The sequence below is a fragment of the Staurois parvus genome, unplaced genomic scaffold (genome assembly GCF_062004578.1).
Source record: "Staurois parvus isolate SC_StPar_1 unplaced genomic scaffold, SC_StPar_1.0 ptg000011l, whole genome shotgun sequence".
Taxonomy (NCBI): Eukaryota; Metazoa; Chordata; class Amphibia; order Anura; family Ranidae; genus Staurois; species Staurois parvus.
In genome coordinates, this window is record NW_028317807.1 from 3,137,207 (window position 1) to 3,164,963 (window position 27,757).

The 27,757-nt window shown below is 40.1% G+C and overlaps 1 protein-coding gene across 5 annotated transcripts in view; it reads left to right on the top strand.

Moving 5' to 3' along the window:
* TRPM2 (transient receptor potential cation channel subfamily M member 2) overlaps positions 1–27,757 on the top strand; it is a 211,715-nt gene that overhangs the window by 84,029 nt on the left and 99,929 nt on the right. For 4 of the 5 annotated variants that reach the window (XR_016311706.1, XM_089670093.1, XM_089670102.1 and 1 more), the window contains 9 exons: positions 560–697; positions 2,979–3,108; positions 4,044–4,189; positions 6,157–6,269; positions 7,638–7,722; positions 12,944–13,171; positions 16,733–16,851; positions 19,861–19,993; positions 27,278–27,449. Coding sequence is in view for 4 of the 5 variants with exons in the window: in XM_089670093.1 (XP_089526219.1) it covers positions 560–697; positions 2,979–3,108; positions 4,044–4,189; positions 6,157–6,269; positions 7,638–7,722; positions 12,944–13,171; positions 16,733–16,851; positions 19,861–19,993; positions 27,278–27,449 (1,264 nt within the window). In the remaining variant the exon portion in view is untranslated. The remainder of the gene's footprint in view (positions 1–559; positions 698–2,978; positions 3,109–4,043; positions 4,190–6,156; positions 6,270–7,637; positions 7,723–12,943; positions 13,172–16,732; positions 16,852–19,860; positions 19,994–27,277; positions 27,450–27,757) is intronic. The other variant, XM_089670113.1, reaches the window with a different exon arrangement.

The following is a 27,757-nucleotide window of genomic DNA, read 5'->3' on the forward strand; positions in this document are numbered from 1 at the left end:
ATATTATTAAAAATATAAATCGTGAATGAAGTGAAAACTGAGAAAGCTGTGTCCTTTTGTTATTTACTTCTTGTAGTGACTATCTAAATTTGCAACTGTGCTTTTTACTTTAAAAAAAGGAGAAATGGTGGCTTGGTGAATTACTATACTTAATACCACCAAACCTTACTTTTTCCTACTGGCTTAAGCCTGTTGCCAAAAACGGCTTTTATGCCTTTGATGTAATTTTACCCATATGAACTCCTAACCAGGCCAATTTTGTTTTATGTTATTGACATATTATTTTTATGTTATTGACACATTATACTGGGGGTTATTTAGTAAAACAGGAGAGTGCAAAATCTGGTGCAGCTCTGCATAGAAACTAATCAGGTTCCAGGTTTTATTGCCAAAGCTTAATTGAACAAGCTGAAGTTAGAAGCTGATTGGCTACCATGCACAGCTGCACCAGATTCTGAGTGCTCCAGTTTTAGTAAATCTACCACAATGTGTTTTATAAATAAAAGAGAACAAAATCAAATGACGGAAATGTAAACTTCTTTCTTTGCCATATCTCTAGGTACAAAAAGACCCATTTCGTTCCTCTCACAAAAGATCTCATGGAAAACCCCCTTGTTCTATGGATCCAGTTAGAGATTTGCTTATTTGGGCTGTTGTTCAAAACCGAAAAGAACTTGCAAACATCTTTTGGGCACAGGTAATAATAGATCATTTATTTACTGGGAAATTGTAATAAGTGTTTAATAACATTGCTTATAGCGAACAACCACCATTAGATATGTTTCATATTTATCATGGAAAGCTCTGTGATCCTTTTTAATATAAGTCCCAAACATGGCAGAAATCTAGTGGAAGGGGCCAAACTTGTCGTAGGGGTTCTTAAACCATAAGTTGAATAGCAATTAACATCTCCAACCAGGGCAATTAAAATTATATATATGATAAATTAATTTAAAATAGAGGTTACTTTTGGTAAAACAATGATCAGTAGGTCCAGACATGTAGATCACTGAATTTATGTACGAAAATCAAATTCACCTGTAGAAGTTCTGCCCACTTCCACCTCTCTCTTTTAATTGTCTCTGTAGTGTAATGGCAGCCTCACTGAGGTTATCGTTTGACACTTATGATTTAACTTATTTATTGATACTATATCACATATTTGATTTGCTAGATTTTATTAGGAAAGGTAATATTTATATTTATTTGTATGAGCACTTGAGCACTTTTGAATGAGTTGTTTAACCACTTGCCCTCCAAAGGATTTCCCCCCCATTCCTGACCAGGCCATTTTTTGCATTATAGCGCTGCGTTACTTTAACTGACAATTGTGCGATCATGCAACGCTGCACCCAAATTAAATTTATGTCCTTTTTTTCCAACAAATTGAGCTTTCTTTTGGTGGTATTTTCTCGCCTGTGTGGTTTTTATTTTTTGTGCTATAAAAAAAAAAGACCGACAATTTTGAGAAAAAAAAACAATATTTTTGACTTTGTGCTATTAAACATGTCCAGTAAAAAAATAAAAAAATAAAATTCCGTCAAAAATTTAGGCCAAAATGTATCCTGCTATATGTCTTTGCTAAAAAAAAATCCTAATACATGTAAATTAATTGGTTTACTTGAAAGTTATAATGTTTGTTATATACAAATGGCGGTATATATACTGGAACTTTTTTTTTTTTTTTACTATTAATGGCGGCGATCAGAGACTTATAGCAGGACTGCGGCGGGCATTCTGACACTGGGGGGGAACTGACTTGGTGTCACTGACATCACCAGTGACACCAATACAGTGATCAGTGCTAAAACAAAAAGCACTGACACTGTACTAATGGCACTGGGCAAGAAGGTGTTAACACGAGGGCTATCAAAGGGTTAACTGTGTGCTGGGTGTGTTTTACTATAGGGCCGCGTGTTTATGCTTTGCTTTGTATGGCTGTGCTGTGCACAGCCATGCAAATCAGTGTGCACAAGCTGACAGGGAGGAGAACTGTTTTGTTTACACACAGTTCTCCTCCCCGTCGGTGATTACTTGCCAGCGCCCGGTGATTGACAGCTGCGGCCACAAATGACACCGTGGGTAGGGCACGCGCATTACTTGCGCTTGCCTCCTACTCGGAAATGCAACATCATATGTATATACGTGATTTTGCGCACCCGTGCTGCCCTGTGGCAGTATTTCTGCTATAGAGCGGACAGGAAGTGGTTAATGGTGTTAGGCAGCCATATGCTGCTAGCTCTGTATAATATATATATACAGTGTTTTGTTCATAAGATCTGATATACTTACTCTTTTTCTACTTCTATCCAAACTGTTAGCACAGAAAAGAGGCAGAGTCTGCATGATCAAATAAAATGCTAAACCTTGTGGTTGCAAGCAAAAAGTTAATGTTTATGTCCAACCAAAATGTTTTTCCCTAATATTTGGATAGAGCAGGGAAGGGTTAGAAGCCCTGTCAGCTTTATACTGCTCTCTGGGGTCCTGTTAGAAAGGTTTAGCTTTACTCTCTGTCCTGCTGACATCATTTTACCAGACAGGAAGTGATGGGAATTATGCAACAGCAACACTGACTGAAATAAAAATGTTTTGCTGGAGCAGGGGAAAGCTAGAACCCATGTTATATTTTTTTTAACTGTCTGCATCCCTGTTGCAGGTTTTCCCTCACTTACTGTCTTTTAAGACCATTGTCACAGGACAGGAAATAAAGGTAAATATCTCTAATGGAGCGCTGGATAAAAGTAAAACCTTTACAGGAGTTATAATCCTTCCTCACACTATACAAAACTAGAGAAAAGTTTTTGGCTTGGTACTTTCATATTACAGCATGGACTAATCTCCCTTGCCTCCCTGTACATTCCTTCCTGTGTTGGTGGGGTTGTATGACCAAAGAATGTAACCTGAATGTAAATAGGTCTTTTGTAAACCTTGTTAGAAATAACCGCACATTTTTATGTCTTTGTGTTTGTTATGCCTAGTGCCACGACTGCATAGCAGCTGCCCTGGGCTGTAGTAAGATTCTAAAGGAGCTCTCCAAAGAAGAAGAAGACACAGATCCATCTGAAGACATGTTGGCATTGGCTGAAGACTTTGAACAGAAAGCCACTGGTATATGAATAGTTTAAAGTGACCACAGTGTTGAGTTAATAACCATTTTGGTTTTCTGCTTGTATCAACTGGAAATTGGATATGTTTTTCTTTTTTGTATCCTATTTTTTATGTGATCAATATTTTTATTACATTCAGTTGTCCATTGTTTGCCCTCTGTGTCTTCTAGGATAACTTTCTTCCACTTCCTGTCCTGTTGAAACACCTGGAAGTAAAAAAAACTTACTAAAGGAGTTGAGAATCTTCACACAATAAATTGTATGCATATTTATTTGATCCAATCAAGTGCAGATAAAATAAGCAATCAGGAGTTGGTGTTATGCATACTTGGATAATTGAAGTGAATACCACATAAATTATTTTGTGTAGATTCTTGAATCCTTTAGTAATTCACTCTTGAGCTAAAAAAAATTAGGAAACATTCCTCGTACATAGCCATAAAAGCAAGCGTCCCCATTGGAAGACTTTCCCAAAAACCTAAAAAATTAGCCACCAAAACAAGTGTCCCATCAGATGATTTTCTCTTTATTTCTGTTCCAGAATCTCCTATTATTTTCTTAAGAGGTGGTATTCTCTTCAGTGGGATCACATACACAGTCACTCTCTATCAGGGGCGGACTGACCATTTGGAAACTCGGGCACTGCCTGAAGGCTCGGGGTCAGTAGGGGGCCCCATGAGATGCCCCTGGTACCTTTTTCATAGGCTTTTTTTAGTTTGGGCAAGGACACAGGGGCCCCATGATCCCCTATTGCCCGGGGGGCCCCATGAGTTGTCAGTCCGCCCCTGCTCTCTACCTGAAGCACTTCAATTCTTGCAGGTTGACAGAGTTGTCTATGGTGTACTGCATCTTCTCCTACAGGGAAACTTATCTCTGAAAATGGCTAGCAGTCCAGGTCTGTGTAAATAACAAACATTTTTTTTTCTGTGAATTCAGGTGTTTTCAGTGAAAGTTACAGAAAAGATGAGGAAAGCGCTCTAAAACTACTTATACGGGTTTCTGAAGCCTGGGGACAAGCTACCTGTCTGAAATTAGCTCTCGAGGCTAAGGACATGAAATTTGTGTCTCATGGAGGTGTCCAGGTTGGTTTGGTTACTAAATACAGATGTATTTTATATAAAACACAAGTTACTTTCAAATCATGTTTACCATCAATAATATAGTTTTAAGAAACAGCAATATACAGTATATTTTATAGTTGTACACACAAACGTTTTTGCAGTTGGCACAGATCTTTTGAGGCTAAATATGAGGGCTGCAGTTCCTGGCCCTCCTTTGAAAATACTATTTGTTTGACTGTGTCTAGCTTCCATTCCTTTGTGTTACCAACCTGTAAGAAGTATGCTTAAATGAGTGTCAGAAATTCCTACCGTTATTAGATTCTGCTCAGATACTCAAAAAGCATTGATACCATAATAATTCCAATGGCCGAAAAGGGAACTAACATTCTCAGAAAATAAAAGATCAGCAATGACTGGCTCCATACTTTTCTCATGGTTAGAACATACTGTATTTTCTGTCATAAAACACCCTGATCCTTGAAGGCTCTAAGTATGGAAATATCCACTCATCAGTAACAGTGGACACGTATTCCACTTTGTTTCTGGTACAGCAATAGCTGATAGATTCACATTAAATAAACAAAATGGAAAGACAGCAGATGCCGTTTAATTGCCAATGTTGTTGTCATGCAGATGTTGGTGCTAACTGATAATGTGTCATGAATTATTACACATAGCATCAAATACATTGATATCCTGGTATGCAAATTGATGAAAGCACATCTACCAATGTGCATCTCTGTGACAAGAATGGGGAAAATCAACTTTACTGAGCCATGAATCTCAATCTTCACCTGCAACATTGGATATTGACTAGTGGATTCCTCTTTTTCATTTTTAAAAAGGAAAATAGTAGTCAGTCATCAGAACCCGCCACCTATCCCACTTCTCTTAATGAAACAACTATTTTCACTAGTAACAAGGCTCCTTTTTCTACCTGAAAAATTACTAAAAGGCGGCGAAGAAGTTTTACACCTGCACAAAAGTAGATATACTATACCTTAGACTGAAGGCTGCATAGTTCCATTGATGTCTCATATTGTACACTATAATGATATTAATGGCATCCAACAGGAATGTACCACCCAAAACATAATAATAAATGAGTGTATATAAAAGCAAAAATAAAATTTGCGCTAGATGCATGATACTAAATAAACATCAAACAATAAATAATACATTAATTAAATATAAATAGCAATAAACAATGCTGCCACTTCTAATATAATCAATATGGCCAACGAAAGAACCCTCAATGTGATTCAGTAGCGCACAAAATCTATAAATATGTGAATAAATAAGTGATCACTCAGCATAAGTGAAAAATCAAAAGTCCATAAAATGTCTCTTCCACCAAACAAATCTTGTAATTCCCAAAAAGAAATCACCACGTGCAAAGGATAGCGTTCCCCCTTTCGGGTATGCACTCACTGAATAGCCATGCCCCCCATTCTCTTGGTTGGCTGGAATCGCTTATTAAATAAATCCAGGTGTGAAGGAAGTCAACCAGTACTGATATTGTTTCACTCCTCCCTGTGAGAAAGATAAAGGAGAAGGAGAGTGTTATCTATGTTGCCATAAACTCCTCATTATTAGGAATCTGATAATCTGTGGAGTGGTGTCAGCTGTTCATAGGAATGACAGGCATGGAGATTAGAGGATAAACAGAGAGGAGTGAAACAATATTGATACTGGATGACTTCCTTCCCACCTGGATTTATTTAATAAGCGAATCCAGCCAACCATGAGAATGGGGGGGCATGGCTATTCAGTGAGTGCATTCCCAAAATGGGGAATGCTATCCTTTGCACGTGGTGAATTCTTTTTGGGAATTACAATATTTTTTTGGTGGAAGAGACATTTTATGGACTTTTGATTTTTCACTTATGCTGAGTGATCACTTATTTATTTATTCACATATTTATAGATTGTTTGCGCTACTGAATCACTTTGTTGGTCATAATAATAAATGAGTTTACTTTTTACAGGCATTCCTTACTGGAGTCTGGTTTGGAGAGTTAAGTGTCGACAATGAATTATGGAGGGTGATAGTCTGTATGCTCTTTTTTCCTCTCATCTATACACGTCTGTTAACATTCAGGTAAGTAAGTGAAAAGGGTGAAGAACTATAATTTATAACCAAGGAAGGAATGTAATAGGCATTATACTTTTTTATAGACTCATGTCCTTATTTATGTCCATTTTTTCTAGTGCTTCTCATACTGGTTCTTATAGTCCTTGCATTTAATAATAATGTTATACATCCTATTTTACTTTACACAGTTTCATGTTTTACCACAAAACATCTACCTATTATGTTAGCTTTCCTTGCACATGACTCAACAACTGGCATGAGAGCATCTTCACTTGTCCACTAAAGTAGAAGTATGGCCTAACCAAAAAAATCCTTTGGCACATTTACAAAGCACAGTCATGTGCAGGGGTAGACTGACAACTCATGGGGCCCCCGGGCAATAAGGGATCATGGGGCCCCTGTGTCCTTGCCCAAACTCAAAAAAGCCTATGAAAAAGGTACCAAGGACATCTCATGGGGCCCCTTACTGACCCCAGGCCCTCGAGCAGTGCCCGAGTTTCCAAATGGTCAGTCTGCCCCTGGCCGTGTGTCTACTTTCTTTACTTGCTTTGGGCCCTTCATGCAAGCAAAGCCCCATTAGAGGAGTAAACCTGACATATGACTTTAACGGGTCATGTGATAGGGTTCTCCTTCTGTTCCTGAGAGTTCTAGACTGCATTATGCAGAGAATACTCCAAAGGACAAGCTGCTCTATGTTTTAGAATGAGATGAAAAAACAGACACAATGTGATATAATAATAACGGATGGGCTGATTGGACGAAGCAGTATCCAGTTTCTGCTATAAATAATCCTAGCCATAATTTAAGTGAACATTTACTATGTAAAATTAAAATTCTCTATTCCTTTTGTAAATCAACCTTGATGCACTTCTACTTGAGCTATGCCATCAGCATTATTTAATGAGGAAAAAGTGAACACAGATACAGTTTCACTGAAGTCAGTCATGCTGCTTACTTAACTAGTATTAGCTCTTGGAATTATAGGAAAATAAGCAGAAATGTTAACTGATAATATACTGTATAATGATTTAAACTGCTCCTCTGTTGCTATGATTTCTTGCTTTTAAATTGAGAAATTTGACATAATGGGTTATCACTTCCACTGTAATCGATCTAATTATGCTGATAGAATTTTGTGCTGTAGTACCATCCTATAATGTGAGATGCTTGCCTTGTTAGATGTTCCCAAGCTACAATCTTATCTCTGGCAGCCACAGCCAAATGCAGTTACTTCCTGAACATCATTTATACTGCATAAAAAAGAAAAATTATAAACTTTATGGGCAATAACCTTAGCTAATAATGTTGACAAGTTGGGTATGAATGGAATCTAATGTCTGCTATATCCAAATTTATATTAAACTACCATCACAGGAAAGATGAGGAAGTCATTCAGAATCAAGTTATGAAGAAAGAAAATAACATAGACGTGTTTCCTACAGAATGTACACCTGGGGAGGTAGGGAGAAAAAGCCTTTCATCAAGATATGTATCTCTGTATATAGGAAGTGACACAAAATTGTTAATTAATGTGAACAGACAAATGTCTTTCAAGCTAATTATCAGACCTTTTATTTTAGGAAACAAGCGCTGCCTACAAAATGTCTGTTTTGCCCAAAGCCTTATGCGGTATGCTTTTATTCTTTGGATGGATGTATATAGCCCATTTTTGTAAGCTATGCATCAGCTATGATCCTTTCTGGGGATGAATGACTAGAATAGGGAATGCAGCGGTTCTTAAAGAACAATAAAGGTGGTTTGCCAGGGTCAGAATCACTGATCATCTCCCAGATGTAAGTATGGATGTTTATGCTCTGTGCAGACACTCGGGCTTGTTTTATCTTGGGGAACAGTAATGATAAGCTAGTGTTCCCCAAGATTCAGCTCAAAGAATATCCTAAAGCATATAATCATCTTGCACTCTATGTTACCCGATCAGAGAATAATCACCATGGAGCTATGTTTTGTGGTACCTCTATAACCTGAGCCTGGATTTTTGAATGAATCTGTCCAAATGTTACATAACAATAATAAGACACTGGCCAAATTGGCTCATCAACATTCAGTAGAGCAATGACAGCTATCCATTAGAGGAATAAAAAGACCCATGTAAACAGGACTACATTTTTCACTTTCAATAATCTTTATTAGATTTTTGCATAATTACAGAGTCGGGTACTTTTTACATTCACCATCAATACGTTTACATGAGAATGCTTTTAAAGTATTACATATTCCTTTTTACTTATAACAATTTCACTCTAGTGACAGCTGGTCTGGAGAGAATGCACTTTCCAGAGTGTTCCCTCTGCAGTTAAAGAGAGAAAGTAGAGCGGAATGTGTTAGGTATTGTCAGGGAGCGAGGAGCCAGACACACAAGGAGGTGCAATTAAAGGTAGGTTTATTATACAAAAACAAGACAGAGTCTATGCAAGTCCAACAGCAACAGTGGATGACTTGGTAGAACAGTAGCCAGGAAGGATGGTCACCAGAGCCGGTGTCAGAAGCCAGGAAGGATGATCGCCAGAGCTGGGGTCAGAAGCCAGGAAGGATGGTCCCCAGAGCCGGTGTCAGAAGCCAGGAAGGAGTCTTGCCAAAGCCAAGTCGGTATCCAGGAGAGCAATGAGAAACTAAACAGGAGCTTGCTGCTGTGCAACAGACAGGACACGAATGCAATGGACAGCTACAAACAGCAGACTTATATGTGATAAGCCGCCACCTCCTGGGGGAGGAGCCGCAGGGGCTGAAAGCATAAAGGATCCCACAATGCTTTGCAGACACCTAAGATGGATGCCAGCACATGGAGCAGCACAAGCCCTGAGGAAAGTTAGGACCTTGACAGTACCTCCTCCTCAAGGGCCCCTCCCCCTCCGCAGCTCAACATAAGGCTTCTGGGGAAAGCGGGCGTGAAAAGAGGAGGACAGGAGCATGAACATCCGCGGAAGGAACCCAGGAACGCTCCTCGGGACCATAACCACGCCAATGGACCAGGAACTGCCCCCGACCGCGGACTAACCGAGAGTCCAGGATGCAGCTCACCTCATACTCCTTATGACCGTCAACCTGGATAGGATGAGGCTGAGGCGGAGAGGCAGTAAAGCGATTACAGACCAGAGGCTTCAACAGGGATATGTGGAAGACATTGGAGATACGCATCCCAGGAGGAAGAGCAGGGGCATAGGCAACCGGGTTCACCCTGCGGAGGATACAGAAAGGACCAACAAAACGGGGAGCCAGTTTCAGTGCGGGCACCCGAAGATTGAGGTTACGAGTTGACAACCACACCCGATCTCCGACCTGGTATGAAGGAGCGGGCAACCGTCTACGCCAGATGGTCGCCAGAGTCGGGGTCAGAAGCCAGGAAGGATGATCGCCAGAGCCAGGGTCAGAAGCCAGGAAGGATGGTCCCCAGAGCCGGTGTCAGAAGCCAGGAAGGATGGTCCCCAGAGCCGGGGTCAGAAGCCAGGAAGGAGTCTTACCAAAGCCGAGTCGGTATCCAGGAGAGCAATGAGAAACTAAACAGGAGCTTGCTGCTGTGCAACAGACAGGACACGAATGCAATGGACAGCTACAAACAGCAGACTTATATGTGATAAGCCACCACCTCCTGGGGGAGGAGCCGCAGGGGCTGAAAGCATAAAGGATCCCACAATGCTTTGCAGACACCTAAGATGGATGCCAGCACATGGAGTAGCACAGGCCCTGAGGAAAGGTAGGACCTTGACAGGTATGCAGTATGCAGCGCTCCTCTAGTTAGCCAGGGGGAGCTAGCTAGGTTTTTGTTAGTTAGTGGCTGGATTGCAGCCTGGGATGAGTCAGCCAGGTTAACTTTAGGTCCGGAGAGCTCTGTAGGTCAGTTCCCTGATACCTGACCCTTCTCTAGAAGTTTGAGAAGTATCTAGAAGGCAATGGGTGGGGGTGAGGTGGGGCAGATCTGTATACTCAAGGGACTCTGACCAATCCCCAAGTAAGAGGCTTGGCATGGGGTCAGAACAGCCCTTAAGTATGAAAGAGAGTCAATACAAAAGGGATAACAGGTGCATGGTGTGGCAGTCCATGTATGTTTGATGCGTTCCAAATGGGCAGGGGTAAGGGTAGTCCAGTAGGCACTAAGGGCAAGCTGCGTAGGAGCGAAGCATAACTCCGCAGAAGGGAAACAAAGAAACACAGCGCCTCTAAGTGTGTACTGTGAAGATATTTCATAGAAAGAAAAGTAGTAACTCACATCTTAGAATTTAAAAACAGGCTCATGGGTAAGAGGGTAAGATGTCTATAGCTAAATGTTGTGTGACTGATCCAGAGAGGAGATTTTGATGACGTCAGACGCCACACACGCTGAGCTTGGACATCTTGGAGACTCTGCCAGGCTTCACCATCTATGCTGCATATGCACAGCACCATCTGCAGGCGGACATCTTGGAGATTCCACCAGGCTTGCCATCCATGTTGCACATGCACAGCACCACCTGCTGGTGGACTCAATGAATCTCCTTTCTGGATCAGTCACACAACATCTGGCTATAGACGTCTCACCCTCTTACCCATGAGCCTGATTTTAAATTCTAAGATGTGAGTTACTACTTATCTTTCTATTAAATACCTTCACAGTACACACTTAGAGGCCCTGTGTTTCTTTGCTTCCCTTAAGTATGAAAGAGTTTCATCAGAAAGTGGTCAGTGTCGGGTGGAAGATGGAGTGAGAAGACTGGAGTGTGGAGCCTGGGAGGGGCCCACCTTCAGACAGGAGATGGAAAGGAGGATCTCTCGGCCTCACCATCCCCTGAGATAGGACAGCCTGGAAAGCAGGGAAGGAGCCAGCCCAGTGTAAGGTCTTAAGGCAGCCACCAACCCACAAGCTTACAGGAGAGGACTGGACTGATAGAGTGATCCTACACCCCCTGGGCCGAAGGGGGAGAGGGTATTCAGGTGGCAAACCCAACTAGCTCCTCAACTGGGGCTGCTTTACTACACTGGCAGCTTCTGGGCCCCCTTGCCCAGGGATTCCTTCAGGCAGCTGGGTGAGGAGGAAATTTCATCTGGGGTCTGTGGTGGTACACCAGGAGGGCTGGAGAGCTCTCCAAGAGAAGACGTTTTGTCTATGGACTTGTACATAGTTGCTAAGGAGTTTGTCTTCAAGTTCACAGTTTATTGGACATTGCATACACCCCTTAACCCCATCCAAGTTCAATAACCCCTTAATAAAACTAAAAAAACAAGCTCAAGGACTGTTTACTGTCTCCAGTGTGCAAGGTCTGAAGAAAATGTGCGTTGCCTGGTTGTGGGTGGTGCAGAACTATAGGGGGAACCAAAAATCATTGATTGCTAAGGGAGTAGTGCTACAGATACATATCATCACAACTACTTTGTGCATCCAGGTGTTTTGTTTCAGGACAAATTGGGCTTTCATTTGCTGGTAAAAGATAATGGGTATCTCCTATTTTTTTTTATTATCAAAGGAAAACTGGCTCAAATAGTAAAAAAAAAAAAAAAATTTTAAATTTGCTGTATAATTTTTGCTACTACCATAATGTACCACCAAAGAACGAGACAAAATACATTTTCCTGCTCCCAACAATCGCAACGATACCACATATGTTCATGTTATTTGTTGTGTATACCTTTAGTATAGCCCAGAATAGTGCATATTTTGCTTTTTTTTATCTTACCTAATTCACACTGACACTAACCGATAGTGAAACTAACTTAAAAAATGTTTAAAGAAAAAAATCTGCCCAAAATATACTGACCTTTAACCCTAACCTTAACCTTTGACCCTTACTTGACCCAAATACTAATGCTGACACTGACCTACATCAAACCGTGACCTAGGTATTTTTTCTTTATTTTATTTTTTAATTATTATAATTACTAATATTTTTTTCCTCTCTGCAAGGAGAGAGAGAGGTACAATGTATCTCTCGCCTCCATTCAGAGAGAGAGAAAATACAGGAGCGGGCTTCACAGTCACTGATCACTATGATAGCCAATCAGAGGCTATCACAGTGATCAGGTAACTCAGAACTGAGAGTTCTGGGTCCTGATTGTTAGTACGGGACCTGGGATTGCCAGTGAGACCTTGGTCTCTATGCTAGGAGCGCGCTGTGCGGTGCGCTCCCAGCACAAAGACAGATACACATATATGCAGCCCCACGGAAAAAAGCCCACTCCAGTGGGGCCGCATATATTTATACTGATGATAGGAGGAGGTCAATATTTCTGTAATCAGTTACAAAAGCTGTGTCTATATGGGCTAAAATTTAAAAGCTTTTGGTTAATTCTAGTATATATAGTTTCAAATAGAGTGGGTGGCAGTTAGAGTTTGGTCTATAAAGGTCTACAACACAAATAATCAATACACCATCATTAGAGAAGTAACCAGGTTAGAATTCCTTGTATGAATCCTTGTCTGCACAGTGTTCCTCAAAACCTAAGGGCATATTTATTTATTTATATTCACAAACATTCATGCAGGAGAATCAGTCACTATAATTTAAAACACATACACAAGGAAGATTCACTCTCAGTGAGTGTTTAGCAAATGTCACATTCACTGCTCTATAAATATCCCCCCTAAAAGATATGCATATTAATGCCCAATACATGTTGTGCTTGCTAATAAGAAACAAGAAAAAATAGCTGCAAAGAAAAAATATTTACAAAAAATTATTTTTACTTTTCAGCCTCACAGAGCTGTTCAAAACACGACAAACTGCAGGAGCATGACGGAACGTTTTCAAGCTTTCTTCATGGCACCGGTAGTGATTTTTCATCTGAACATCTTATCATACTTTGCTTTTCTGCTGCTTTTTGCATACATTTTAATGACTGACTTTCAGCCTGTGCCTTCCTGGAGGGAGCATGTCATCTACCTCTGGCTTTTTTCACTTGTTTGTGAGGAAATAAGACAGGTAGGAACATGAAGACATGTCCACCATTGTTGTACAGATATTTTAAAAGAGTAATTTGTTTATATTTCTGTAAATATGGTTTTATAGATGTTTAATATGTTTCTTTTCAGATGTTACAAATAATAAAAATTGCCTCGCAACAATATAAACATAGCCACACTCACAATTTAATGAAACTTAAAGTGGAAGACAAGTCAAAACCTAAGGCTACGTTCACACTAGCGTTGTGTGCAGGCGGCAAAAAGGCGTTTGGAAAGCGTTTTTACTGCTTCCCAAACGCCTCGGACAGTTCTGCACATTGCAGCACATGGTGCTGTTCTAACAGGAGCATTAGCGGTGCGGCGTGGCAAAACGGATGCCTCTGGTCGAGTCAGGAGGCGTTGAAACCTCCTATTCTAGTCTATGGTGCGACGCGATTGCGGGGCGTTTGCGGAGCGGTGACACCATTCAAACTTCATTATAGTCGTTTGTAGGGTGTTTTTAACGCTCGGCAAACGCCTACCAACTGCCCTGAACCACGCATGCGGCGTTTGTGGAACGTTTGCCGAGCGTTAAAAAATGCTCCGCAAGCCCTGGACCAATGCTTGCCAAACGCTATAAGAGTTGGTAAAACAGTCAAGTGTGAACGAGCCCTAACTAAGCCTAAATCTACCCCCACCTCTTTTTAAGCCTATTCTATCTCCCCTGCAAAAAAAAAGATGTCCATACCTACCTATTCTGAAGTCGCTTTCTTTCAGCCACTTGTTCTCTCCACCGCAGGCACCAGTGTAGAAGAGAGATCACGACAATGGTTGCAGAACCTGGGTGATTAAGTCACCCATTAGACATACTATGGGGAATCTGTTGTCGGCTGTCCCTCCTGTATACTGATGCCAGTGCTGGAAACTGATCATGTAACTGAAATCACCACTACAGTGATCTGCACTGGCATCTGAGTTCTGTGCTGGATGGCTACCCTGCTGTTTACACTGTATGAAATATCCTCATTGGCAGGCGGGTGACGATCTTCCTTCTCAGTGGTGAGTATTCACAGTAAGCCAAAATAAAGAATAAAGGTGGCCAACCATAGTGTAGTAATTTAAAAACTGATTCCCTTTATTATAAAGGAATAAAACTGCACACTCACATTAAAATCCCTAATATGCCATATAAAATCAGACTGGGAAGACATTGGAATAGCAATATCATGCATGATGATGTCAAGTTGTAAGCCACACGCAACGCATTTTGTTACAGATGACGTTGTCAATGGTACTTGCCACAAACAAACTGAAGAGGATCCATTCTGCATGTTGGCAGATCGGATCGGAGGTATTCAAGTGTTCACGAACAGCCTGTTTGCACCTGACTGCCATAAAGCAGACCAGATTCTGTCATCTCCCCGCTCTGCACAACAGGGGATCAGTGGGCAGATCCGCTGCTGAGCAAATCAGATTCTGACCTGCGTGAATGGGGCCTTAATCTGTTCTCTTAACCTCCCCAGCGGTCTGATTATGTCAATATTTCTGTGCTCAAAGCTGTACATTGTTTTCAATGAAAATATGTTGTTTTTTTATTGTACGCCTGTAATTCTTAGGAATAACTCACTGAAATCTGTCCGAACAAGAGTCTAGTAAACATGCCGGGTATGATAGAATTTGAAACATGAAATCATAAATTATAATATAAAAAATAATCATAAAAAATAATAATACATTTAATTCAATAATGTAATCAAACAAAAAACACTGAAATTTGAAATAGAGTGCCAAGTTCGCACATCATTGAGGTTAGTCACAAAATCGTTTTCAGTGTCTGATGATGAATTTCCCCACGAATCATTATCACTAAATTCTGCAAGTGGTTCTAATTTACTATCGCTGTTCTCTAGCTGGTCTAAAACCGCTTTTGACCTAAAGGGACGCTTTTTGGATGCCATGGACGTTTCTCAGTTTCCAGGCAGAAAGAACGGTAAAAATGCAGGCAGGGCACAGGACAAAGCACTAGGGACAAAATGTATGTGAAATGGTTTGATACAGTAATGTAATACTATCAGATTTTAGTGTATTGAATGAATGTCAAATTTTTAAATTTCCCACCGGTTCCGTCCCCCGTATGTCCCTACACTTGCAGGGAAGGGAACACGGAAGACGGATGCCGGCATCGGCTGGAGGAGATGGCCGGGGAGGCTGCAGGGGGGACATCGCGGGAGCGCAGGGCAAGGTAAGTGCTGGAGGGATCCCAGAGCAACGCTGCAGGGTAATCCCGAGTGTAGCTCGGGGTTACCGCTTCTGATGCTGAAAGTTAACCCCGAGCTACACTCGAGAATACCACCAGGGGGTTTTTAATAAATATCATACCCTTTTTCAGCCTTTGCTTTTTCCTTGCTATTCACTTTATCATGGCAGAGAACAGTTTAGAGTAAAGGTTAACATGTGTCTGGGGCTACAACCTTAACCCTTAGCAATTTCCTAGAGGTTTAGAATGACTTAATTGCATAATCCAATATGTACAGTATGTATAATTTAAAGTGGAACTTTACTACAAACAGGCAATCTTATTATTTCAGAATAGACATACTGTTCCATTCTGTCATTCTTATAAGGGCTTGCTCACACTTGACTCAAAATGCTAATGCTTATCAAATGCACATGTAGCATTAATAGGTGCTTTTGACTCTTGTTTTACACACATTAAAGATGCTTCCCATACACCCTAAGAACACCACAAATGCCATTTTTTTCTGGTTATGAAATCACTGCAACTGCACCGCAAACACACTGTAAAACACGATGGTGCTTCTGCGGTGTGTTATTATAGTCTTGAATGGAAGGAGTTGAAATGCTTCAACTCCTTCAAAACTCAAACATGAAGCTTCTATTTTGAAGCGAAGCGACATTGACCCTTCATGTCTTGATAATGTGAACAGCACAGCGTGCTGTCCATATTATCAGTCGCATAGGTGCTTGTAGACCCGTTACCTGTGCTAATCTTGACCCATATTCTGAAAAATATGACTTTTGCATTAAAGCTGAGCACCACCCTTTAAGCTGGATAAGTACTGAGGCAGATTGGCAACAGGCCTAAAATGTTTTTCATACTATTGTCTGAAGCAATCCTCATAAGATGTGATTGGTGAAGCATACTGCTGGGCTTCTAATTAGCAATTGGCATCTTACAGTACCAAAAAGTTATATAATTTATCTGTATTGCTTTATGAACAGTAGGTGAGGATTGTGTAACAGAACCTGCCATTCATCTTCCTCAGAATTTTCCAAGCTTTTAAAGTGATAGAGTGGTTTGCATTATAATTGATATGTAGAGAGGGATTGGGGACCTGTGAATAAGCACTCCTAACTTGTGAATAAGCACCAGTTTGTTAAAATTACATTTCTGGTGCTGGCAACTTAGAATATGTGTGCTGACGTGGCACCATTCCACCTTTATGTAATATGAGGAGATGCTCAGATAGAACACTTTGCTAAAAATTTCAACCTTGGCCCCGTGATGCCCTTTAATAAAATGAAATATATTCATGCGGCACATCAATTAAATTGTTGTATTTTTTTTGTTTTGTTGTAGCTGATTTATGACCCTGATCAATTTGGTCTCTGTAAACAAGCTTCACTGTATTTCAATGATTCTTGGAACATACTTGATGTCTGTGCCATTCTAATCTTCACTGGTGGGCTGATTTGCAGGTTTGTTATTGATACATTTGACATCATGATTATAGCTTATATCTGTATAATGACACTAGAGTAATAAACCTACCTGCTGCAAAGCAACATTCCTTAATCACAGCAGCTGCATGCCTTTCCTTGCTAAGACTAAGACAAGGCAACATTTTTCTTTTTTGGGTCCTATCTCTGCTTCTAAGAATTTCATATACAAACTCAATCCAAGGGCATAACAGGATAGCATAAAGCGGGTAGTATACTGTTTATTATATTATATAATGGTTTTCCTTTGATTGAATGAAAATGCAGACAGATAAAACATACAGATTTGTACATTAAGCTGGTACAGTAAATGGAAAGGTTTAGTAGCTAAAGCTATTATCAATTTAAAATCTGCTATAAGATGTAATACACTCTTGTGTGAAAATGGCAGCACTAGATCTAGTTAACATAATGATAACTGCATATGTAGATAAGAATAATTAAGATACAGGTTGGTTGTTCTTTAATACAAACATGAAAATCTATCTTTTCATTTCCTTTGCATTGGTGTTGATTTAGAACAGGAGTAGAGACTGTTCACTTAGCAAAATGAATATTTACTTAAAGAGGAACTAAACTTGCTACATAAAAATTGGCCAGTTAGTAGAGTTTTTTTTTAAGTGAGATTTTATGTTTTTTCAGCTAAACAGATCACTTGCAGTAGAGAGTCTACAGGGTGGTAATTAGTGGCATGAATGGTCTGGAGTTGTGAGCAGTGTGCCCCAAGTCTCTGTCCTGGGACCAATTCTGCTTAACTTGTTCATAAATGATACAGAGGTTAGATGAAGTAGTTCAATTTCAGGTTTGCTGATGATACAAAGCTAAGCAGGGCAATAACTTTACAAAAGGATATAGCGTCTTTACAAGAAGACCTAGATAAAATAGAGGAATGGGCAGCTATATGGCAGATGAGGTTTAAAATATAAAACTGTAAAGTAATGCACTTGGGAGCTACAAATATGAAAGCAAGCTACACACTAGGGGTGGAACCTCTGGGGGAATCTAGGATAGAAAAGGTCCTTGGGGTCCTATTAGATCGCAGACTCAGCAATAGCATGCAATGCTGAAGCTGAAGCAAACAAAGCTAGAGGACTAATATCATGCAATAAAAAAGGTATTTATTCAAGAGATAAAACTATAATTCTACCACTTTACAAAACTCTAGTAGGCCACATTTTGAGTATGCAATCCAGTTTTGGTCACTAATCTTCAGGAATGCTGTCCTTGAACTGGAGAGAGTCCAGAGAAGGGCAACAAAGCTAATAAGGGGGCTGGAAGACCTTAGTTATGAGGAAACTTCAAACCTTAAACCTATTCTTCCTGGAGAAGAAACACTTAAGAGGGTATATGATCACAATATACAAATCTGTAATTGGTGATTCTAGCATTGGGAGGAAACTATTTAGTCATGCGGCCACACAATGAAATTGGACGAGAAGCAGTTCAATCTCAATCTGCATAAGTAGTTTTTTTTTCACTGTTAGAGAAGTAAGGATGTGGAAATCCTACAGTTGGTGGTGTCAACGGTGAGTGTAGGTAAATTCCAAAAAATATTATGTGTTTCTTCGTGAACACAATGTACAGGGGTATGGAAAATGGTAGTGTCATGAACAAGCACACACTCAGTTTGAACTGGATAGACCGCTGTCTTTATTCAGCTTTACCAACTTTGTAACAATGTAACTCTGCATCTGTAAGATGCTGAACATGAAGCTAGGATAATGGCATGCTCAGGAGTTACACCATCAGAAGGCAAGAGTAGAGTGCAGCAAGAGCATGCAAAACCTGGAAGAAGAGAAAAACTTGGTAGTGATGCCAAAGAAGTGTTTACTTGCATGTAATGGTAAAAACCTGCCTGGAAATTTCCCCAGTTTAATTTAGTGAATAAAGTAAAGCTGTTTTGACTTTAATAATGCAGTCATGTGCAGGCAAAATTCTATTTTTTTTAAATGTTTTTCCCCTTTTACATGATGAGGTGTTCAAAGTGAAATTAAGCTCACTTTATTCACTTTTCTAATTAAATATTCTCTATTCCTTTAGTAAATGGACCCCAATAAGTGTGCTCTTGACTACTGCAATCAAGTAACAACCTGCTGTTTTGGTAGTTGCAGTAAATGCCTATGCAAAGATAACTTTCTATGGACCTTTAACATTTACAAATATCTCACTGCCAGACTTCTTCAGAGCTGTCAGGAGTTATCTGGTCTTCAGTTTATAGCAGGGGTGTCCGAACTTTTTTCAAAGAGGGCCAGATTGGATGAAGTGAACATGGTGGAGGGCCGAACATTTTTCCGAACATTCTTTGAACCATTACAATTAAATGCAAATAAATTATTTTATGCCAAGTTAATTGCAAACGACATACTTTTCATTTCATAACATTAAGATCAACTAACAGCTGAGTTTTCACAATGTATTGAAAATAAATAAAAAAAAAACTTACCTGCACTAATGTGAAGGGTGAAAAAGGTAGCTGCAGCTGAAGTCTCTGCTCGGCAGCTGGGAGGGGAAGAGAAACACACTTCACGCTGGAAGCCCGGCCCTGACGTCACCGCCCTCTGTCGCTCCCAGCGCGGTGCAGTCACGCATGCGCACTGCTCTCAAGCAGAAGACTGTCTGCCACAGAAGGGAGGGCCGTGTGACAGCCGCATTTACACAGACCAGGGAGAATGCGCCGCAGTCAGGCATGCGCACTGCCCTCTGCTCTCAAGCAGAAGACTGTCTGCCATAGAAGGGAGGGCCGTGGGAGGGCCACATTACACAGAGCAGGGAGGGCTGTTGGAGGGCCGTATTAAACCGACCCCCGGGCCGTAAATGGCCCGCGGGTCGGACTTTGGACATGCCTGGTTTAGAGACATCAAGTCTGAATGATTTGAACTTTTTACTCTATGGCTATATATCTTTACATTACAAAACTCATTACAATAATCTAAATCCATTCTGTTTACAATAGATACTATGCACTTTACAGGTTGTCTTTTTTTACAGATTAATTCCAGCAACATTTTATCATGGAAGAGTCATTTTGTCGTTGGATTTTGTGATTTTCTGTTTACGTCTTAAGCATATATTTACCATCAGCAAAACTCTTGGACCTAAAATCATAATTGTTAAAAGAATGGTAAGTAAACTCTTGATTATTTGGTTCCTTGAGCACCTCCAGTAAAATAAACACAGCTGTATAAATAAAGGCAACCAATCTGTAAAATCACAATCAAATATAACAAGGTTAAGTAAGACTTCAAAAAAATAGGTTGCGCTTAAATATATACAAAAGTGTAACAAAAAATGTGACAAAACAATAAGAAACAATATTATAAATCAAAGTAAAATCCAGTAAAAACAAAAAAGTCCAAAAGTTCAAATAATCAATAATGTCCAAAATAATTATTCTGCAAGTGAATCCACCACCAAAAATGGTTAAATAGAACTCACCAGAGTAATATGCTGATTGTTAAACAAACCAGCATATAGCACTTGTTACTCTGGGAGCAATGAATAATATGGTGACAGCAACACTGAAGAAATGGGGGATGAACTCCAACGGATGATGTGCTGCAAAGCTGAAAATCCACTCCAAAGGTGATTTAGTATCCAAACTGAGAGATGATCAGACCGTCACTCGAAAGAAAAAAGTGAACAATCATGGTGCAGTATGTTTAAAAAACATCAAACTTTAATGAAGAAATGCACTTACAAGCAAGGTGTCCAGACTGACACCAGTATAAACAGCGTGTGTAATGAATCCAAGCGACTCAGACCCAGCTAAACATGCACATGCAACGTGCAAGCAGACCAGGAGCGTTCTGAACGTCACATCCAAAGGCACCACCCTAAGCTTTTTGTCATTGACGTCCTCATGGAGCGGATGGATGTGAGATGTCAGCTGTTCATTAAATATTCACTGAACCAGACTGACAGCTGGTGACTAATGAGAGAGGACCATGCAAACAATCCTCTCACAAACAACAAGCTGTCATATAAACAAATGGATACAATAGATGGGTAAAATGTACCAATGTGATAAATAGTAAAACATGACTTCAATATAAGCAGATAAAAAAAGATTATTGGGAACATAAACATCTTGGGAGACAGTAACAAAATAGATACATGTGTCATTAAAGGAAAATCTTCATTCAACATAAATACATGTATCTTGTAATGCACGTTGATATCTCTACACACCTATCTTAACAAAAACCTAATATCTCTAACATAAAAATATATTATTTTTACAAAACATAAACATAATAAAGAAACATATGAAAAGAAAAAAGAAAAAATATATATAATATGAATGCATTTAAAGGGGCAGTGTCAAATAAATACTAAAGGGGAACTCTGATAAAAAAAATATATAAAAAATATATATATATAAATATATATATAAAGGAATGTAATACTAATCAACAAGGATAGATTATAATGATTAAGGGGAACTCTAAAGAGATAAATAAAAATACTAAAATAAAGGGGACAACTCATAAAAAAAATCTCATGAAAAGAGAAAAAAGAGACTAAGGAAACTTAATACACACCATAAAATGTCACAAATAATGACATATAAAAAATTAAAATAAAAACAAATGTCAAAAATTTGTGAGAAAACAATTAAGATCAATATCAATTCCATTAAGAGCATTCAATTCATAAGTCCAATAAGTTTCCTTTTTGGAAATATTATTAATTAAATCCGTGCCCCTCCAATGTGATTTAACCAAATCAATACCATAAAAGGTTAATAAGCTCGGATCACAATTATGTTTCATCTTAAAATGCTTTGAAACGCTGTGTTTTTCAAACCCCTTTTTTATATTAGCAATAAGGTAAGAGACTAATAAACAAACTTATTGCCTTAATTATTTAGAATATTACAAAGTTTAATTAAAGGATATCTGCCAAAACAAATACAATACCTGGGCATGCAGGAGTACAATGCATATTAATTATCAATGTTTTCCACGTCTGTGGGTGTGAAGAATAATTTGAGTATGTAATAAAAATGAACGTAGAGTACAGCTTTGGTGAATAATTATCTCCATTCTCTGGGCACAGAGAAGTGTGTTGTATTCTGAATATATGCAGATACTAGTCAGTTTTATTGAAAAGTGAACGAAATTTAAAGCAGAACTGCAGCTAACATGTTATAATAAGGAAAAAGTATAAAGCTCTCTCAGGTTTTCATTGCTGTCTCTGTTCCTGTTATGGATATTTCCCTTCACTTCCAAGAAGGGATTTTAGGGTAAGTACAAAATTCACATTATTTAATATACTGTTGTAAAAAAAAACTCATTTAGATCTTAAGGCTCTGCATAAGCCCACTTGGAGTGAAGTTTACATTTTATTTTCTGCTTTAGCAATGATAGCCTATTTACTCACCATGCTCAGATAGCGGCGCAGGTCTTTTTAACTCCATTTTCTGGAGTTTCTTGGGTTCCTAGACATACACAGGGAAGATAATTTCCTCAGCTTTCCTCACTCCGCAGCTCAGAGAGTCACACCTCATGAGGCACAAGTAGCTGGGCAAGTTATCTGCAGCCAGGTGAGTGGCCCTCCAATGTTAGAACCGGAGTGCAGGCAGCCAGACTTAAACTAAATAGCATGCTGCTACTCCAGAAGACCTAGCTTCTGTGGGGAGCCTCTCTTCAATTGCTATTAGAGTTTTCCAGTTCCAGTGAGTGGTCCCTTGGGCCTTGGGCCTTGGAACCCTCCAGCGGTTCACCTGTGTTACCAGAGTGACCCTTGACTTCACTGAGAGGGATGTGTTTATGCACATAATCACAAGCAGCCATTTGTATTCTGAACTGTTTTTCTGAAGTATTATTCTCAGCTAGACTCTCTGTTGTTATAAAATGGGTACGAAAACTGAAGTTAGAACCTGATTGGCTACCATGCACAGCTGTACCAGAATCTGTGTTCACCAGTGTTAGTACATCTCCCCCAATGTTATTCAGCCACATATTACTCTAAATAAGCCACAAAGATATTGCTGTAAAGAGTCCATGTTTGTGCAGCTTTGGAAATCTGTCTTGTATTATTCTGCAGTGTGTGCATGCTCTTTGCCATCCTTAACTTGTTTTACATTATTGCTTCTTGCACCCAGTTTGATCATTGGACCAATTACCTATTCTGTTAAAGTACTGTATTTTCCGGCGTATAAGACGACTTTTTAACCCATGAAAATCTTCTGAAAAGTCGGGGGTCGTCTTATACGCCGGTATACGGTGAGCCAGTGTCAGGGCGGCACTTTTTCGGGGGGTGGCGCGGTGCCGCCCCCCCCTTCCAACGTAAGAGACACTAAGTACAGGGGCGGGCAGGGGGCTGCTGTTTCTTACCTGGCTTCGGTCCCGGTCCCACGACGATCCGGTCCAGGAAGCGCAGCTGCTCCTTCATTCTGTTCGGCCGCTCGATGTCCACGTGGTCACTTGGCTCCGCCTCCTCACCAGTGATTGAGCGCCAGAAAGGCACACAGGCGGCCAATCACCTGCGAGGAGGCGGAGCCGAACCGCCCCGTGAAAATTGAGTGAGAGAGCGGCCAGTAAATGTGCAGCAGAACCATGCTGGAACACTATTGGCACTATTCCTTCTCCCCCCCCCACTGACACCAACAATGGGGCACTATTCCTCCCCCACTGACACCAACGATGGGGCACTATTCCTCCCCCACTGACACCAACGATGAGGCACTATTCCTCCTCCCCACTGACACCAACGATGGGGCACTATTCCTGCCCCCACTGACACCAATGATGGGGCACTATTCCTCCCCCCACTGACACCAATGATGGGGCACTATTCCACCCCCCACTGACACCAATGATGGAACACTATTCCTTCCCCCACTGACACTAATGACGGGGTACTATTCCTCCCACTGGCACCAATGATGGGGCACTATTCCTCCCACTGACACCAAAGGTGGGGCACTATTCCCCCCACTGATACCATTAATTGGCACTATTCCCCCCACTGATACCAATGATGGGGCACTTTTCCTGCCACTGATACCAATGATGGGGCACAATTCCTGCCACTGATACCAATGATGGGGCGCTATTCCTCCCACTGACACCAATGATGGGGTGCTATTCCTCCCACTGACACCAATGATGGGGTGCTATTCCTCCCACTGACACCAATGATGGGGCGCTATTCCTCCCACTGACACCAATGATGGGACACTATTCCTCCCAATGACACCAATGATGGGGCAGTATTCCTCCCACTGACACCAATGATGGGGCACGATTCTTCCCACTGACACCAATGATGGATGTAAACTGCTTTATTGATACCAGCTGATTTATTATTATCTAAGCAGTGGCTTTCATACATTTGGTCACTATAATAGCCGACAGCTCATTTGCGTATTATCGCAGCAGGGGATAGGTTTTTTGGATTGCTATCAGTTATTATTTCTTTTACTAATCTTTTACTAATCTTCTTTTAATAAATATTTCATGAATCCATTTTCACATGGATTTTCATTTTTAATCTATTTTTCACTTTTACTTTTATCAAACGAGGATTTTTTCCTACCTCTTTAGCCTTAAATGAGGTTGTTTTATCATGTATATTTATTTAACCATCTGCACCCATCTGTTTGGGGAGAACTGAAACGTTAATCCCATATGGCTCATAGTACTATTGTGTAAGGACCAGTATTAACTTATTTATCTGACATGGATTGCTCGGATCAAACCCTATTTCAGTTTTATTTAAGAATTTCTGGTGTGCTGACCGGTTCATGCATGTATGTCACACATCAACGCCAGCTGATTATTACTCCTGTGTACTATTGAGTGATATGGGTGTGTTGGACGCATTACCCTAACCACCCACAAGATGTCACTATCCATATAATCACTATGGGACTATGCTCGTAGTTTTTAAACATCCACTTTTTATGCATTTTAATTTCTATGTTATATTTCTCATGTCCTAAGTTCACCACTAATTAATTGCATCACGAGCCGAGTACTAGTAAATTAAGAGAATTTCTGTGATGCCTCTGTGTCTGTTTAGGATGTCTTCTGGTATGTACACAGTGTGGCACCGAAAAAATGGCATCCGTGAACGCTCACAGCGCAAACGCGAATGCCTTCCCTACTTAGGAACTCTTGGAAAATGGCCGCGAGCGCTCACTGCGCATGCGCGAAAGTCCGTTCTCCGTCCATACTAAAAGCACCGGTAAAATGGCCGCCAAGTCGCCAGTGCGCATGCGCGAACCGTAATTGGCGGCGCTAGATCGCTCAAAAGCGCGCCAATTACCTTTCTATAAAAGCAGTATCATTTATCACGGGCACACTCCCTCTGAGGAAGTGTTTTGCACACGAAACGCGTTAGGGAGGTGCCCTTGACCTGTGTATGCATACCACTAAGCCATCCTGATTGACCTTGCTTTGATGTAAGTTTTTCCTCCAATTGTATCTGGTGTAAGTCTTTACTTAATAAACATACTACACTATCAGAGGCTTCTCTGGGTCTCATCTATGTTATGGGAGCCCGCTTTTGAAGGTTACGTCCATTTGGGAATGATGCATGATCACCCCCTCCCCCGCTGATGATCTCTCTGGTGGATGACTTACCCATATACCTGGATTGATGACATCTGGTGGCCAAACCTGCAGATGACATCCTCCTAATACTACAAGTCCAGAGCACCAGGAGCGGGTCTTAATTGCTCCATGCGCATTGGTTGCGCTATCTGGTTAGTGCATTATTTGTACAAATCACGAGATCACAAGAGTCACGAATTTCTCTGAACATGAATTATTGGGACAATTGCACCTATCACTTTATCGCACCATGCAATATGGACTGAATTTGTCATGCAGTTATGCTGTTCATGTTCTGTTTTTTATGCTTGTTCATATTTAATTTCAAAAGCGCTGCATATTTATTTATTTATTTATTTATTTATTTTATTTTTTCTTATTTTTTCATGTTTCTATCTGGGTCCCAAGGTTACCTTTTATGCTAGCTGCTTCACTTATGTACTCCCAGCGCTCTATTACCTACTTATACAAATGATGGGGCACTATTCCTCCCACTGGCACCAATGATGGGCCACTATTCCTCCCACTGACACTAATGATGGGACACTATTCCTCACACACTGACACTAATTGGTGTCAGTGGGAGGAATAGTGTCCCATCATTGGTATCAGTAGGAGGAATAGTGCCCCATCATTGGTGTCAGAGCGAGGAATAGTGCCCCATCATTGGTGTCAGTGGGAAGAATCGTGCCCCAGCATTGGTGTCAGTGGGAGGAATAGCACCCCATCATTGAAATACCATACTGAAATACCATACCATATTGAAATCAAATCTGATGTTTTTTAATTTTTATTTGGTGTACGTTGGAAGAGGGGTAGTCTTATACGGCGAGTATAGCTCAAACCCTATATTTTAACAGGAAAAGTAGGGGGTCGTCTTATACGCCGGAAAATACGGTACATGTTTGTGAAAGGGTACAGCTATGTATTTACCAGTCAAGGGTAAGGTAATTTTACTACCCCAAGCAGCTACAACGCAGTGGGGTCGATTTAGTTGTAGATGATGTTCAGAACAGCTAGAAAAATGTATGTTTTATGTTTCTGTATTTTTTCCTTTTTTGTTTTTAAAAAATATGAAATAAGAATTATATAACTTTTTAATATTTTTGGTATTCATGTTCATGCACCCTGAAAGTCCCATCTTCTTTATTGAATATTAGAAAAATGTATGTTCATTTTTCAAAGTAAGTATTAAAGCAGATTTAAACCCAATATAAAAAATGTAATATACTGTATTTCAGGTTACCAATCATTAGATGTGGTTGCTGCATTAGGTTTCTTTTTTAGTTTTTTTTTCCCTCCGTTTTCATCTGCTAATCTGGCCAGTAACACATCTCCAGTATTACAGTGCAGTCACCCTGGATGAAGACGCACAGGGGGCACATTTGGACAGCAGCATTGTTAATATGGGGGAAGATTAGATGTACTAGCAGATTTATATACACTAACAAATTAAAGCCATACTACAGCTAACACTTTATAAGAAGTTTTGTTTTCCTTTTGGGATAAAGGTTTTATATACAGTAAATAAATAAAAATTGATCATTTTGAGCACCCATGCTAGTGTTCAGTGGTTTGTCTCATCTCTGTAATTGACACATTCTGCTGAAGAGCTTGTCCTTTTGAAAAACAACAGACTTACTGGCTGGATCACCTGCTGAAATAGAATAAATACAGCCTAAAAAAGAAAATTAATGCAATTTTCACATCTAAGAATTGTCAAGCTGTTGGTTTATCTGCGGTCCAGTGATTGGAAGTATCTGTGTTGTATATGATCCACATTCACACCCTCTTGTATATAAATATATATAACACAATCAATGTGTTTCTTTTCCCAAACACAGATGAAAGATGTCTTCTTTTTCCTATTCCTCTTGGCGGTTTGGGTGATATCTTTTGGAGTTGCCAAACAAGCAATATTGATTCACAATGAGATAAGGGTTGACTGGATATTCCGTGGAGTTGTATACCATTCCTACATGATGTTATTTGGGCAGATTCCTTCTTACATAGATGGTATGAAGTCAAGTAATCATGACAGTATGTCTGATGATTGTAAATAACACACAGCAAGACTGCATAGCTAGTTCAGTGACCTTACTTGTCTCTCTTGCAATTACATTTCTTAGTCACCAACACTCCCCCAGCCAATTAATTGGACAAAGGAGGTGTAGCAGCTCCTCCTTGGCAATGCCGAATAACAAGCTTTAACAATTTTCTCTATATTTTTGTTATACAAATTAATTTGTTACTGAATTTATAACTGACCTAAATTGTGTTTTAGAAATGTCTTGAGTCCAGTTCTAAGAAACTGAGATCTCAGA